The sequence below is a fragment of the Sipha flava genome, unplaced genomic scaffold (genome assembly GCF_003268045.1).
Source record: "Sipha flava isolate LNK unplaced genomic scaffold, YSA_version1 587_pilon_pilon, whole genome shotgun sequence".
Taxonomy (NCBI): domain Eukaryota; kingdom Metazoa; phylum Arthropoda; class Insecta; order Hemiptera; family Aphididae; genus Sipha; species Sipha flava.
Window position 1 is genome coordinate 84,190 of NW_020273566.1, and position 18,535 is coordinate 102,724.

General features: G+C 27.1%; 1 protein-coding gene across 2 annotated transcripts in view; it reads left to right on the forward strand.

Moving 5' to 3' along the window:
* The window catches only part of LOC112691265 (locomotion-related protein Hikaru genki), a 170,126-nt gene that overhangs the window by 72,860 nt on the left and 78,731 nt on the right, over positions 1-18,535 (forward strand). For both annotated transcript variants that reach the window (XM_025565423.1, XM_025565424.1), the window contains one exon: positions 17,592-17,726. In XM_025565423.1, the coding sequence (XP_025421208.1) occupies positions 17,592-17,726 (135 nt within the window). The remainder of the gene's footprint in view (positions 1-17,591; positions 17,727-18,535) is intronic.

Consider the following 18,535-nt stretch of genomic DNA (forward strand, 5'->3'; position numbering starts at 1 on the left):
TTATGCTATCAAAAACTATCAGACTTGATTTCGAAATGTATAGAATATTATATTTAAAATAAATATATAGTATAATGTATGCAATTAGTTCAAAGAAATGGGAAAACGGTATGTTCGAAATTCAATTAGGTAATACTCTTATAATCGAACTACATTTTAACTACATTTTTAAATGGCACGTCATGCTTATATGTCAACGATGATGGCTTTTATAATTGAACGGCTATTTTCAGTCTCCTTTCCTGTTCATGGTACGTGGGCGCCAAACTTGCGCGTCCACATTCGAATGCGTGCTATATAAATAATGAGCGTATGCGGGATATCAGATGACTGTACTAAATGAAAACTCATAAAACCTCCTCCGGGCATAACGTTTCGAGTAGTGTTCGAATAGCTCAAAGCTATAGAAAAACGATAGGGTTGTAGTAAAACTTGTTTTAAGAGGTCCCGCTATATATATTTCAGTCCACTGAAGAGGTTACAGTGCAATGGTCGTTGTCTATATAGAACGGGAGGCTATACGTGTAATTTTGAATATCGCATGGAATTCGAATAGAATGCAATGCAACGAGAAACAAGACAGTAATGATATTATTGTATAATGACGTATAACATTATAATGATGCACTTATTTTTAAATGTTGTGTGTCGATCATTTTCGGCAAGTAACATTTGAAGTTCGAGAAAAACCGAACACAATTTATTTTTTATTTATTTATATTAAATTTATTTTTACGTATAAATCATTTTTTTTTCCTTGCAATTTTTGAAAAATAATAAAATGCTAGAACCGCCATCGTGCATGCACATTGATTTTTTATTATTATCGTATAGTTGCAGTATCGTTAAGCTTGATTAATTACTATTGGATATTAATATATAATGTTTATATATGGAAAAATATATGCTTGAATTGATCGCGAAAATTCATATCACAACATCGTAATAAAGGTCATTGTTTATTTTTTTATTTTTATTTATTTTAATGGAGAAAATACATCAAAAACAACAAGTAAACATTAAAGAAGTCTGAATATCACTTAGTCGTGTATTTCACGATACCTGCACGAAAAAATCGAGTCTTTTTGAGTACTCGAGTGAAAATTACAACACTTGATGTTGTAATTATTTTTACATAATATTCATTCAATCGAAGAAAGTACTTAAAAAATAAATAAATAAAATAAATTATAAGTTTTGTGTTTAATCGGATATTAAATAACCGCCTTATAAAATAAGTATTGTTTTCAAAAATATTTAGCAACTAAGGCTTATTTTGTTAGAAAAATTTATTATAATCTTATTGTACCAATGATTGTTATAGCAGTGGTACAAGTTCTATACATAATAACACATCATATTGAAGTGAAATTATATTATTTATATTTTAATGTTTATTTGTTTGAAAAAATAATCGATTTAAAATGTACCAGTTAAATTTTAAAAAATTACATTTGTTCGAGTTTTGTCTAGAATAAGTAAGCATGGGATACATTATTTAACAGTATAACCTGTCAAATACGTCATGTCACACAACAAGTAAAATAAAAAAAATAAAAAAAAAAATTAAAGTGAACATCACGTAGTACGATTTAAAAAAAAAATCGTGTAAACTAACGCAGAAACATAATGTATGTTTATTGACTTAAGTGGATAAAGGTAGTACTGAGAGTTTGAATGATGAAGGTTTCTCTTGGGATTAAATACAATGTTTTACTAGATTGTGGTTAGACCGTTATAATGTACGTGTTAAAATGTTAAACAGTGAACAAAAGAAACATTTGTTAATAATCGAAGTAATATCGCAGTGATGAATGTAATATAAGTGTTGTAACACTATGAACGTTTGGCCGATAATCTATTTCCAACTTTAGAGTTCGTACAACTACCATCATAAGTTTAACGAATTGTTGTGCTGCAAAACACGTTTAAGGGTGTAAAATAAAGAACAATATTAACCCTACATCAGTCGCGCATTTTACTATTGTATAGTGTACACTGATGATCAATTTAATTTTAAATAATTTTGAAAGTATATGTTCACAATGATACCTTTAAATGACATAATATTGGTAACTCTTTTGATTTTGGAGTTTATCTTTCAGTGTGGTTCTGTATACCAAGCGATTAAGTTTTGTTACGCAATCACTCAGGTACGTAATTTTTATACTAAATTCCATATTTTGAATTGGTGTAATTTTTATTAATTTAATTGTTTTAAATTTATTTGGACGTTATACATTATATTATATACTTCATAATATATAATATGTTTATGATTTATAAATAATTATTATATTTTTAGGTAAATATATACGTACATATTTAGTATTCGTTATGATACTTTTTGTATATCCATGCGTATAGTCCCTTGACATGCATTTAATTACTTAATATTGTACAATTTGATAAAAATATACATTTAATAAAAGAATTCAATGATTTGAGAAAATAATTAATTTATGTTTTAATCATACATTTTAATTGACAAAAATTGTGATTGTTCTACCTATGTAGATACGTGACTATTCAGGTGTGATTAAACAAGGCAACTGATGCAGGCTTAAAATAATGTTATATATTTTGTATCGATATTTTTTATACATTTAAATGGTTTGATAAATGATCATCGATTCGGCTAAACAGTTTTGATTTAACGCATTTCCAAGAATATTGTTCTATCTTTTAATCGTTATCAAATTGTTCATCATCCACTGTCATTTTGGTTTTATTATTTCGATCGTGTGAAAAGTAATTAAATTTCTATAATAGGTTTGTTATAAATATTATATCAAAAGGTCAACGAGATGGAAGCTATTATAGAATTCGTTGAACTACAAAAAAGCTAGTAGAAGAGATTAATCAAAGTAATATATAAAATATGACAAAATATGATGGATTATAAATTGTAATCATTTAAGTGGAAGTAAAAGTTTATTAATTCAATTTATTTAAGTCATAATAGGCACCAGGTTTTTGAGCATATCAACATTTTTAATAGGTTTTAAAAGGACCCATATTAATTATATGTAAAATATTTTAATAGTTTTATGTACATATGTATATATATTTAAATAAGTACCAACAGGTAAAGTATTTTAATTCTAAGCTTATTTTAATTCTTTTTTTAATATCAAAAAATAACAAAAAAAATTAAATATTATATCGTAAAGTAACCTTTAGCAATTGTTTCTAATATCACGCTAAACTTTTAATGCAAATTTACTATCCCAAAATATTGATCATATTTTTCTTTTCATAAATTAATCTTATATAAATATAATAATATATATATATATATATATAACATTTTTAAATAAAATATAACTTAAAAATCTTTTTAAGAAAAATGGACTTAGCTAAATTTTCTGAAATAAAAGCATGAGCTAAAAGAACTTATTACTAGTCTTGAATAAAACAATTATATAAATTTCACTGAAAGATAAAAATTAATGGTCGAGGAAAAAAAAATTAATATTATTTTCAATTATATTTTTCAGGGCGTTTCTTTGCGATTAGGAAAAATACTAAACAAATTGGAATATAGCTTTTTTAAATTACTTTACCGGTCTTGTTTGTTATTATTGTTATTTTTTTCATTTTATTTGAATTACATAATTTATACAATATAAGTACAATAAGTGTAAATGATAATAAGGATATAATGTAAACGTTGAAGATGTATGTTAGAGAAGTCGCCTACTGACGACAATCGTTAGAGCGTTATAGTATATGTTTGTATAAGGGTTAAGTGGAAAAAAGGTCACATCAACATTTTCTTTTTACCCTTTTGGGAGTTTTCCTGGAATGGGTAAGATTAAATTTTTTATGAGGTTGTTTGAGTGATTTTTTAAAGAACTGCGGTATCAAGTATAGTAATTTTGAGTGATTTGTGTAATTTATTTCATTTTTAGATCGGAGTGCAAAGTTTGGTTGTGACATAAAATGAGACATTAGTGGTTAGGTGGAAGATTTTATTTTGAGTTATTTGAATTTTGTTTAGGTTGGATTTTTTGGTGGATTCCCGAATTTGTATACTGTATGTCCAGATTATTTTTAGAAAAAGTTTATAAAGGTATAATTTTGTGTGAAACGTGAGTTTCGATTTTGAGTGTATTATTTCTATAAGTAAGCGTACACTTTGATTTTGTGCAGAGGATATATTGTGTGAGCAGTTCAACTTTTTATACTTTATTTTATTCGAATTTAGTATTGTTATATTATTTAATGTTATAGGTGGGCAGATTCCATATTTACGTGTAAATTTTATATGCTATGATTTAGTTTTGTTAATTTTAACTTTCCAGTTTTTATACCATGATTCGAGTTCATGAAGATGGGATTGAAGATTTTCAGAAGCCATAAAAGGATTTTGTGGACGGAAAGAATGGCTTTATTTTCAGCATACTTGGCTACTATGGTATTTGTTGAGATCCGTAGGTCAGCAATAAAATTGTTAAAGAAAAGTGGGGCAGCTATCGCTCCTTGTGGAACTCTTTCGTTTATTGTGGATAAAGTTGATCAACTTGTGTGGTATCGAACATCGAATTTTTGTTTATCAAGGTGCAATTGGAAAATTAATCAAACGAAGGTGGTAAAATTTGTTTATCTCAAAGATGATACCAGCATGCCAACACCCGGCCAAATGCTTGCGCCACGTCAAGAAAGACAGAGATGCAATATTGCTTTTTTTCCAGTTATGATGAAATTGTATCCGCTATACGATTAATTTTATGAGTAGTGAAGTGGAAGTTACAGATTGCAAATTGTGTACCTGGGATAATTCTTGAGTTAAATATTATTGGGATTATTCTTCTGAGGATTAAGTTATTCAGAACTTCTGAAAAAATAGAGACAAGACTTATAGGTCTATGGATGTTGGTGAGTCTGGTATTTCGGTGACTTCAGAATTATTACTATAATTGAGAATTTCCACGGATTTCGGAAATATGAGAGATGGAGTATAGCATTAAATATGTATGTTAGAAGAGTTAAAATTTCCTCGGTAGACGTTTTGCGACCTCGTATGTTATGAGATCGAAGTCAGGTGATTTTTTGGGAGAAGGTATACAGTGTTCTACTTCGGCTGGTAAGAAAGCTTTTGGAGGTAGAGACATTTGCAACGGTAAAAGCAAATAGTTTGTGATCTCTTTAGATATGGATGGGTTGATTAAGTTAGTATGTGGTTTGAAAACTTCAGTTTAATGGTTTTGGAAGAGTTTGACTTTTTCTGTATCATTAGTGGCCCATGAGCCATCAGGATTTTCAAGAGAAGGGAAAGAGGGTTTGTCTCTAACCATTTTTTTTGTGAGTTTCCATATTGGGGCATCTTGGATGGAGAGAGATGCTATGGTTTTATAGTAGGTATGAGAAATTTTCTAAATTTAGCGCTGTTAGCGTATTACGACGTGTTTTATCTGATGGGTATCTATTAGCTTGCCATAGCGATCTAGTGCGCCGTTTTTCTATTATTAAGTTATGAATATAAGAAGGTAAGCTTAGATGAAAGGGTTTATGGTGTTTTACAAATAAGGTGGTGAAGTTCCATGCAGCAGATTGAATAGACGTTAATACATGTTTTTGAGAGATCTTACAGTAAAAATCGCTTTATTCCACAATGTCTACAAGTGATTCACAAATAAGTTTGTAATCAAGATTTCAGTTGAAAATGAAAATTGGTGGTATTTTATCTTATTATCCTGTGTCATTTAGTGTGATAATCTCTTTGAAGCCTATAGGGGCACAGTTCTTCGATTAATTTGTTTCAGTGCTATTTGTATAGTTGAAATTAAAAAAGCCTTATGCCTTATGTCTCGAAGAGCGGCAAAACGGTTTGGTGACAAGAATATTTTCGGATTATGTAGTGATGGTTTTTTGTTACTTGTGTACTACCTTGGAGTTAAATCGCAGTTAAAAAAAAAAAAAAAACCGTTATCTTAAGCACTATAATTCCTCACATCACTAATATTTAAAAATATTAATAATTCCTTTCGTTGTAAAGTAATTATAATGAAGATAGTGAACCTGGCAGCCATCTAATCAATGTATCGGATTTTTTTTTCATTATTATGGTTTTTATCAATATTTAAAAAAAAAAAGTTATTTATGATAATACAATTAATTTGAATTGGTTTTATTATTTTGATATGGGTTATTAATTATCACCAACGTTTTTCATTTTCCTAAACAATAACTTTCATGAAACTATAATACTGTACATTTCGGTTGTATACACGTATCAAATAATATATTATTTAAACTATCATTGTAACGTACCACGCATTTAATACTTATATAAATACATATATACGTATATGTATTTACGTTATTTATTACGTTTGTTAAATGTACAACCAAAAATAATGATTCCTATACACTTTATGTGAAACAAAATATAATGTATAGTATAATGAAATACATGACTGGTTTGGTATAATTTAATTCTTTGATTTACGATAAAATATAACTATACGTTACGACATTCATGGAGAATTTGGTTAGAATGAGCCTTGTACAAGTGTCAAAATAATAGGGAAAATTACCAAATATGTATGTTGCGATCATGATTCAATGATTCACTAGGGATCTCAGAGATTTATACTAAAATTAGATATATTTCGTTTCATTCGTCACTGAATTTATATTCATATTCGTGTACTCGTTAACATTCGTGAGTCATCATTTTTTTCTTAGCTATCTGTTTGTTGGTTTGCCAATGGTTACCTCAAATTATTATATAATGTTACGTGAATCACTCAATGGATATTATCTGGATATTATTATTCTATATCTACTTTTATTTTATAGAAGAGTATTCAAAAATGTTTTATAATTATCCAAATCGTATATTATTCAACTGCACTAAGTTTTCTTGCTGAAATTTTTCAAATAAATGTATGCATTTTATAATAATTTAAGATTCTTATTACAATAATTTTAAAAATTAAAATCATATTCAAATTTAATGTAGAAAAATTTTCAATTTCACAGTTATAATTTGTACGGCTTTCTACATTGTTAAGGTACAAGTAGTGCTTTTGGATATGATCTTGGCATGTGTACTTGGATAAATCACAGTCGTCAGAAATTCCTGAATATAATGTAAACTTTAATATGCGTAGGGAAGACTTGGACAAGTTGATGAGCTGAGTATGATGACGAGTTCATAATAATTAATCGTAGAATAAATTAAAATTTGATATTTTACAAGAAATGTAAAGAATGATGTTAGACACAACTCTTTTACTTATAAGTAATAATTATGAAAAGACCAAGTCTTTTTATTTACGATTTTTTGTTATCAATATATTCACTTTAACTGTCGGCGTTTTCAAACAACGTTTTCCAAAAATATGGTAACTGAAATCAATCATATATTTATATTAAATCAACAGAGTATAATGCAAGCTCTAATTTAATGTACCTATACTTACTCGTTATGTCCATTATGTAAGTTAAAAAGACGAACATATTATGCTGAGTAAAATATTATTTATCAGGATAAGTTAACACGGGTTATATGACTGTCGTCAACTTACTTTGTCATATTATAAAATAGTAACCTAAAAATTATGTATTATATTAAGTATTTATTTATTTGTGTACTATATTTTATAGATATAATGCCGAGAAATCATATAAGAAAAACCGTACCTTTATGATAAAATAATAATAAAAATAATTGTTTAAATTTTTCATTTTGTTATTTATGTTTCTAACTACAATTTTTTTAATGATAGGAAATTAATATGTATAATGATTAAGTCGTTGAACTGAATATATGAATTATTTTTATTTTTACGTTTTTAAATAAACGCATTGAACTTTATAAAAAGTGTATTTACCCATCAAGTTATAATATAAATTACATACGTCAAATTAACCTGAAAATATATCAACTTACCTTAGTATATGGGTTATATGCATATATATATATATATAAATTCCAAATTATTTTTTTAAATATTTATTATAAACTAAAAAAAAAATTAAGATAAAAAAATTAATATAATATGTTAATAAACTTTTATTTTAGAACAGTCTTGAAAATTTTCTCTATCCATGTTTGAAAATGCACGTATTTACCTTAAAGTGTTATATTTAAAAATACATTAAACCTCATATTTATCAACTTACCCAGGTTTCCCTTGACTATAGTATATTAACTATTTTATCTGTGGTTTGATCACCGATCGTTGTGCTTTATCTAGCGAGCATTTGTTGCGGAAAGTGTGAAAATCGGTAGTACTCCAGTGCGGTTATTAGTTTTTAAATTTCTCACGATATGACAATACCTCATAAGTAACAAGTGTGGTGATACAATGGAACGCCAGAAGCCGTGGCTCCACATGAACCCTTCGAGTGTGATGTTTATATAATCATGTTGTCGTTATTATACGTCGGTAGTACTGTTATACTCGTATATGTATATATATTCAGTTATGAGAACCGCATTGTACACTTCAAAACAGACAAGGCGAGAACGTAGTTCATAAGCATATGGTAAACAAAGATATTACAATACGAGCGTGACGCTATACGGGGGACGAAACGAATAATTATACACCATCGCAGTACTGCAGCCGTGTTGCGTTTGGTGTTTTTTTTTATTTTTTTCATGTAGATCCTAGTTTATTCCAACTGAACCGTACAAAAAGTTAACTTCTAAGACGAATATTACTTCTATCGGTATAAATACAAATTATTTTATTATTGTACGAAGCCAGCTGAGACAATTATTGTACGTTATAATCGCGGACTATATGTATGCATAAATAAATATATTTTTGAAAAGTTTTCAGGGATAATCGCACGTGAATTGTTTTTAAATGCACTCGCCATAGGTTCTCTGCGCAGGGTCCAGGTTTTGGCCGGTTTCAGAACATCCCCCGAAAAGTAATTGTGAATGTGCACCCGCCGTGGTTACTATGGTTGCGATAAGACAGTGCTTATACTATCAGGGTGGATACTTATTAATTCTTGTTGTTATTATTCTTTTATGCCCACCCGTAATAATCCGATGTTTGCGCCTAACGACTTCCGTCCTGTAATATACGTGCTATAAGTGACGTCAGCAGCTGTATTAATATCTTATTTATTTCATAATCCTATCACTCGATACGAGCAGACTATTTATTTATAAAAAAAACGTACATGGTACACCGTCGAATTTGTGAAATAGAAAAATTTCCGAGTAGGTGAAATCGGTTGGGCTTTTTTTAACGCATATGTTTCATAATCTTATGATTATTTTTTTTTTACATTTATATTTCTACGAACTATTTTAAAATTTACTAACTAAAATTAATATTCAATTTATATTTTGGCAAAAAATAAAATGCAAATGAAAAATGTCTATTTCTTCGTTCTCACTTCGTAAATTCTGTTGTCAACATAATTTCTACTGTTCAAGAGATAGTTTGAAAATATGTAATTTGTGGATATTATCAGTATTTCCTTATTGATATAGTATTAATGACACGTTATTTCCTTCGATTGCGTTTCTATTATATATTATCTATTATATATTTCATTTTTATTAAGTCAATTAAATTTCAAAGTTAATAGCCACCACACTCGTAACAAGCATTCATTCTATATTCCTCATTCTTCTAAAAAGTTTACGTCATACGACCCCATAAATATTTTAATGTCCTCGGGAAATAGTTAATTATATTATAAAACATTGAATTTATTTTTATTATCATTGTCGTTGTTATTATTATTATTGTTGTCATTATCATTGTTATTATAATTATTATTATTATTATTCGATTTATCAATCTTTTCATTTATTGTGTTATATTTTACTATTTTAAATTGTATTATATTATTGTTATCTTACAAATATATTGTGAACTGGACTTTTGTCCGTATTAATAAATAAATAAATAAATATATATATATATATGTACTTTCTAATAATAGTCATTACTTATATTATGTATTTAGATGTATTTACTGTTTAAGAAATGTCATATTAATAACATACCATTTTATGAGGATATATATAGAATTAAAAATTGACCATTTTTCATTTCGGATACGTGAATTGCGTCTAAAAACAAAGAACATAGATTTATTACAAATAAAAATGTTCATTATGAGCTATAATCTATTTATATCCACACTAATTTTAATTATATAGTTTTCCGTTCACATTATTTTCATTATTAATTATCCAAGAATAGAAAATCTTTAATCATTTATTTTATATTATTTAATTGTGTGATTTTCAAAATGAAACACATTTAACTGAAAAAAAATATTAATAAAATGAATAGTTATAAAAACTTTACAATAGTTTTAATAGGTTTATTAACATGTTCATGATAAATACTAGTTGTAATTTACGAATTTTATATTTTTAAGCGAGTTCAGACGTGCAACTGTTTTTTAATTATAGTATTTTTTTTGTTTGTATCACTACTATAATCTTTTTTACATGTAAATTATTATTTTGTTGTAAAGTTTTACCAAAAGTATTTTACAGATAATTTAGTATAGGACTATAAGATAAAGATTTATTGTACTATTTGTAATTTAGTTTTTGATACTTTCACAATAGTTTTCAACAATTGTTATTCAATTTTATTAATTTCGTAAATTTTATGATAAAATAATTGGGTAGTTTCTTTTTTAGAACGCTTTCTTCATAATTTTCCATTCTTCGCGTTTAAGTTTAAAAACATTTAGTCTTCTTTAATATAGTATAAAGAAGCATATAAAAAAAAAATACATAATTATAGAAGTAATGTAACAATTAATAACTTCCCTTATTGTTTAATTATTTTTGAAAATGTTTTATTGCATACCATTTGTTTAAAAGGGTAATCAACTGAAGACGCATTTTAACTCTGTCGAGAATATCTTCATGCATATTTTACAGAACATGAACACTATTAATATTTTAACATTTTTATTATGATTAAAATTATTTCTAACATATATTTACCATACCATATCCAAACTATTTCATTATATTTCAGTTGTAGTTATCTTTTTTAATTGCAATAGTTGTTTTTTAGCTAACAATCTTGATCATTTTAAACCTAATAACATAAATACTACAAACATATTACATTAATCAAATACAATAATTATATTTTGATCGAAAAACTCGATTTACACTTGATTGTCATTGAAAAATAAAAGAAATACCTATTATAACTTATTATAAGAGTTTTAAGATCAATACAGTGAATTATGGAGAAAAAAAATGATATAATACTATTTTATAATTGTATTATTTAAAAGCGACGTAATATTAATTTATCTATTGATTTACCAATTTTATTTTATTTTTTTTTTCGGGATTTAACGAGCCATTTAGATTCTTAGACGCCAAAAATACTTCTTTCCGTCGCTTTTTATCATAGTCTGTTCCCAGTCCACTCCATTATATTCTAATAATTTCTTGACGCTGTCCTTCCATTTTTTCCGTGGTGTTCTCCTTGGTCTCTTCCTTTCCTTCCTTTATCGATTACATAGTCATATAAAGTATGTAAATAATGTTTGTTAGTTTTCAAAATGTTTTTTTTTTTATAATTTTTTATATATTATGATTGATTTATATAATTGAATAGTTATCGGTCATTATGAGTGTGTCAAATCGAACATTGTGAGTCAATTGTGTTGGCCATCATGAATCTATCATGTCAACTATCTTTGAGTGACCATTATGTAAGTTATCACTACTCGCGATACACATCATTTATCTTAATCTAAGAGTTCGGATGGAGTAATATAATCGAAGATAGTAGTCCAACTTTTTTACAGCTACTATTATATTTCACAACTATGCCAAGGTGACCTATCGAATTATTTATTATTTTACCTTTATAAATTTTAGTGTACCGTATAATTTCTATTATATTTTTTTTATTTTTTTAACGAGAACAACGAATTTTATTTTTCTTTAATATATGATTTTCTTCCTCGCATTTCTCCCAGGAGGCTTGTAATATTCAAGAAATAATAACAAGGAAATATATCAACGGAACACGGGAATAATACATGTGGCTTTAACCAATGCAGTAAAAGCCTTATTCGGGTCAGGTGGTCATATGAAAAATAGTATGAACTTGTCGTTAGGCAATAAGGGGAAAAGTAAAGTAGGGCCCCAGATGCACGTATGGTCTGCAAGTTATTATGTTTTACACGAGGCTATAACTTTAAATCCCGTTTTGTTAAAACGGGTCATGAACAGGTGTGAAATAGAAAATGTATATTATTCCTTCATAAAATAATGATTATTAAAATAATGAAAAACACGTTTAGTTTACTAGACCATTTGCCTCGATCTTTCTACACTATAAGCATACATTTCATGTATCATATTTTAGTCCGAAATTAATAATATTATTTTATTATGCTTAAAATTAAAACATGTGTATATTAGAAATATATACTTTCAACAGGTTTCATATATATTTAATAATAAAAAGTAATTAAAGTGTAATTAAAATAAAAATAAATTATTTAAACTCGTCCCGTGTGTATCGTATTATTTTTATGGAATACAATTTTTTTTTAAATGGTTTCAAAAGTATTTTATAAATAAAACTGATGTGATTAATTTATGTAAATGAAAAAAATCTAATTAAAATATTATTATTAGCTAACTAAAATACATCGAATTCATACTAGAACTGTTGTGGCAATGGCGTATTAAGAATTTTTTCAATGAGAGAAATATTTACTTAATTATTCTTTAATGTACTACAAAATCTAGATATTGTTATTAATTCTAACAGAGTCCGATCAATATGAATAAATAATAAATAAAATATTACATTTCTGTCATACTTTTAGAATTTTAAAATTTCATCAAATATAGAAGTAATGTTATAATTTAAAAATGTAATTAGAACAAAAATATTCTCAAGCGATGAGGATATCTAACCTATATAATTTGACATCATCATTGACACCATAAATACACCGTTAGATTGTGATGATCATAATATGAATAATATTATAATGAAATATTTTGCTCATCAATGATCATATTTAATTTAAATTGAGTTGAGTAATATTTTACTAAACGTTTTTATAAACTAACAAAATATAATAATTATATAATGATTTGGATGACGAATTTGATTAATGGACGTATTATTTTAGTAACTGTCAGCTATTTGAAAATAATTACATGAATAAAGCCTAGAAAAAATATAAAAGATCTCTGAAACCTTATCCTAAAATACTAATGAATTAGATTTTCGATATTAAAACACCTTAACTTATAGAATCGCTGTACAATTTTTATTTTATAAAATTTCTGATTTTGATGCGCAATACAATGCTCTAAAATTAAATTTTTCCAACAGTATATGTATATTAAAACGTGGTTTATAACATATTTTAAAATTGTACAATTCATAAATATGTTAAATAAGTGTTCGAACAATTATTTATTATTATCGAACAGTTATTGAGTTTACAAATTTTAAATTTTTCTAAAAATATAATCACTCTTAAGTTGCATTTTATTCATTAAATTTTCAGTTTTAGATCTAAAAATAATAGAAATAAAATCAGAATATTTTTATATTTAGTATTTCAAATTTAAAAATTCAAGTTTCAGAATTGAAGTAGTATTTTTCAATTTATTTAGTTATTACTCTTTTAGGCACGATTTCATCTTCTTTTTTATATTTTAATAGATATTTATAAGTACTGTTGAGGGACGAAAGCGTTATATACCTAATGCAAGACTGCAGATAAGTCGTATTACAGTATTAACAAATTCTTCAAAGCACTTGTGTGTCTCGTCATCAACATATTCAGACGAAAATAGACTGCTGGAAGATAAAGACAATTTGTTTTTGGAATTTTACAAGAGTCTAGTTGGATATGTTCGAAATAATATTACAATTGTACTGCGTACTCGTGTATACGACAATCTCGTGTAGAAGCGACCGTTTATCTCTTCAAAAGACGACATTTTTGAAAGTCGAAACCCTTATTACATAACCCTTTGTTCGGTATAAGTGACACCAAGGCCGGATGAGGAAGAATCATCTCTTACTACTGTCTACGCAATAATATCCTTTTTGGTGTATAATATATATTCGCAAGCATTGTCGGTATTGTAACTGAAATCCCCTCCCCGAGTAACACTCATATATGCACACACACACACACACACACACGTACACACACGTACACGAATTCGCACACACATTAATCTACAATATTTCAATTTAAATACACACGACGAACGTGTTATTTGTGTCCAGGCGCGCGTACTGCGGCTAACAATATGCCATGTCACTGAAGTGAACACATATTAAATGTTATAACTATTTTATTTATGCACGTTTGCATTTTTATTGCGTCCCAGCCATTATATAACGTTGGTCAGTGTACTCGGTCCGACACTATGAACCTCCCCCGACAACCCCCCTCGCGACCGATCGTTGTTGTCTTCTGTCTGCCAAATTGTGCGACCCCTCACGTCGTGCCCAGAGTAAACGACTGCGCCGCACCAGTCAACAGCGGCGAAGAGCGAAATGTTTGCTATGGGACCATGTTGACGGACTAGGGGATTAATGAAAATCATTAGGCAGACACTGCAGGCAAAGAGCTGATCCATTATGTATATACATGCACATCGTATGCTCTGAACAAATATTTGATTATGTGCAGCATTTCATTTTACTTTTTTATAAGAAGAACACTATTTTTTTTCACCTCCTTTCCTTCCTTTGATATGTTACTCGTATGTTGTGAAAACGCAGGATAACAATTTTTTTAACAGGTTTTTCTGTTTCAAGCGGGTATGTTTAATATAAATCATAACAATACATTTTCCGGGAATTCAATTGGTAGGCTTTCGGTGTATGACACAAATGTTGACTGTAGAGCAAAATACTAGGCACACAAAAGCTATTACGATTCGATTTCTATTAAACAGTGATCCGATGTTTTTTAATTTTATATCCATCGCTTCCTGTTTTTTTTTCAGCCGTCACAACGCACGTAGAAATATGTTATATGACGATATGATGAAATCGATGGTGAATACAAGCTGATTTATGTTTTCGAACTTAAGTCGGGTATAGTAGTCATAAGTATTTTATGACCAACGTTTCACCTATTTCTATCAATAGATTCGCGCACGACCAATGTAATTGTAGTAGATTTAACTGCAAAATCCACAACCCTTCTCACATGTTAATGAGTGCAATGTACACACTACAAACATGTTGACGGTAGTCATTGCTAATGTTGACTTTCAACCGCATTACTAGTTTACAAATAGAAAATTGGGTAAAACAGGAAGCTTTTATCTATTTGCTCATGGTCGTTCTATGGAATAATTGTATTATAATAACTTATAATAAATATTAATAGATTTATGTTAAATATTTGGTACCCAATTAACAATTTATTTTTTTTGAAAAACGTTTTAGAAACTAATAGGTGATTATAATTTTTTGAGAATAAGTTATATTTTTAATTTTCAACTTGATGTTTCTAAAAATAAAAATAAAAATATAAATATTATATATCATTTTATATATATATTAATATCGTGTATTGTACCTAGTATATTTGAACAAATGAACATTTACTTTTCGTATGATAAATAGTTACCCAAGTTTTATTATTATTTCAAATATTTTACATAATATATTCTAAAGTTAAAATAAATAAAATTGTGAAACGATCCGAACGCAATGCACGCTTAATGAATTTCTTAATCCAGTGAAGAATTTAGATATGCCTTCAGTTAAAGTTTTGTGATTGAAATCGCAAGAGCATGTTCACTAGGTTTCATATATATTTGATTTTAATGTTGATTAATAATGGTGTTAAGTAATTTAAAATTCTATACTTATATTTTATTGTCTACCTCGTATATACGACAGAGTAAAGGTATCAAACATTTAAAAATAAATTTTAGGTACAATAAAATATTACTTGTGTTTTTATAAAGTAGATACACAATTGTTTTATACAGTTGTGACAGCAGAACGTTTATCTTTCAAGTATAAAACTAGTATAAAATCAAGTATAAAATCCCCTTGGTTAACTTTTATAAATATTTTTAAAAATAGTAATATTATTAATACTAAGAAAATTATTATATGTTTTAGATAACCTGACAAATTTGATTTTATATAATAAAAAATATATGGAAATGATAACTTGTTTATTTATGAGGATTTACTTACCTTTTAACAATAATATAATATAATATCGTTATAATATATATAACGAGTATAAATTAAAAATACATAATTATAGAAATTGGATTATGTTAATTTTCTATTCAAATAAATAAACAATTCCGATGTAGATTTATAAATACTTTTTAATAAAAAATGTCATCACTTATCAATTCATCGAAGTTCATAAATATAGAAAGTAAGAATGACCAGGATCAAAATTAGAAAATAATTATTTATTTAGATGTTAAAAATATTTTGATTCAAATTATATTATATTTTATTTAATAATGGTGATATTTTTTTTTTTTTTTTTAATACGACTCTGAAGCTTCTACATCAAAATGCAAAATATAAAAAACGTATATAATATCGTCATTTGTGTTTTCTCTAAGGAAGCAATGGAATAAATATTTAAATAATAAACAGTAGGCTTAATATTGTACTTACGACGCATAGGCGCAATTTTAAGTATACCAGTCACCATAAATTAAACTTGATTCCCTTTGTACAATTATTTGATCGACGTTGTTTTTAAAACATTGCACGGAATCGTGTTGTGAAATAAATTAACAAAAATTAATTTACATCACGCTGCGATTTATATTTACAACGGTTTTGAAACAAAACTTCAGTCCTTAAAGTATAAATTGAATAAATAAACTAGTGAAATGTTAACCGCTCTTATATGAATAGTTCGCCATCAGAACTAGTATTCTTCAAAAGCTGATTGGGTTTTCTTGCAAATTATGCACCTTATTTGTATTCTTAACAATATTTTTTTTACCAAAAAACAATTTAATAATTTCAACAAACATCGATTTTCTTATGATTACGATACCAACTAGTTTTATAAATTTTAAGTACAGCAAAGACTATATATAGTTTTTTTTTTTTTGTAACTAATTTATTCTATCATTAAAACTGATTAATTGGGACTTTTGTTGAAAATTAACACTCTGCATAATATTGACTTCCACCCACTTATGCGATATATGAAAAACATTTAAGTGTCATCAAATTTTTAATCCAGCTTTTCCAAATTCTGGCTACTAATATTTTATGAGGAATTAAAATGTACAACAATCTTAGCCTAACTGGTGCATAGTCTGTCTTGCATATACATATTTTTTATTTCTCTCTTTTTTTCTTTTACTCATACATACACACATACACACACACAAACAAACACACACATATATATTTTTACTCTTTGTCCAGCATTACTTCTAGTTCGCTAGATGTTCAGTGTTCAACGAACTGTATTCTGTTTATTTATTTCCGCTTTTGGTCTGTGACTATAAAATCCGTAAATATGATTACGATAAAATAAAAATATTTTAATATTAATGATTATATAACACTATAATATTATTATTAACCATTTAACAAAAATTTGTTTGATAATTTCAGGCTGGGCTATCGGAATCGACGAACGTAACTGGAAATATCGATTGTCTATTTACTACGTTAAACAATTCGATACTGGAGTGTATACGTGCACAACATCACGAGGCATCAACAACACTATTACGCTGCGAGTGTCAGGTAAATCGAAGTTACAAATTAAATATTTTCCGTTACTTTTGATACGTTACATAGATTAATTCCAAAACAGATTATCTCCTCGTATGTATTTTAATTAATATCCTTGATATTATCATTATTTTTTTTTAAATATTGAAAATATGTTCAAGATACTTATGATATACATATAGAGTATATACGAGTATTTATATATACACACGAACAACAATAGACCCAACAATAATCGACAAAACGATTTATTATAATTTTACATGCTGTTGGATTGGATCCAAAGCTTTAGGTACGGGGCTGTAATAGAAGTGAGAGTCTAAATTGCTACTAGAAATTAACTCAAGCAACAAATAACATCGATTGAATAACATGCTCTAGTGTTCTATGTAATCGCGCAATTATAGATAGCTCATATAATATTAATGACATTCAATACAATAAAATAAAAATGTTAATATTAGCGTAACAGTAATTGTTATCGACTGAAATTTAATTGGTGTGTCTCCAATATAATATAACTCTAAATTTGAAGATAAAAATGAATTTAAAACCTTACTAAGAATTCTACTAATAAGCCATAAAATATAAATCAAGAATAGCAATGCCCAAAATAACTAGATACAAATAATCAACTTTGATTTTATCATATAATTATATTGCATATTACACGTATACTTTATAAAATATAATCTATTGTTTTGCCTAAATAAAATTTCTAATAAAAGAGTTGAATTTATTGTTTTATTTTTTTTTTTTTTTTTTTGTTTTTTTGATTCAACAAACTAATACTTAAGTAAAATTGAACTTCAAACTTTTAC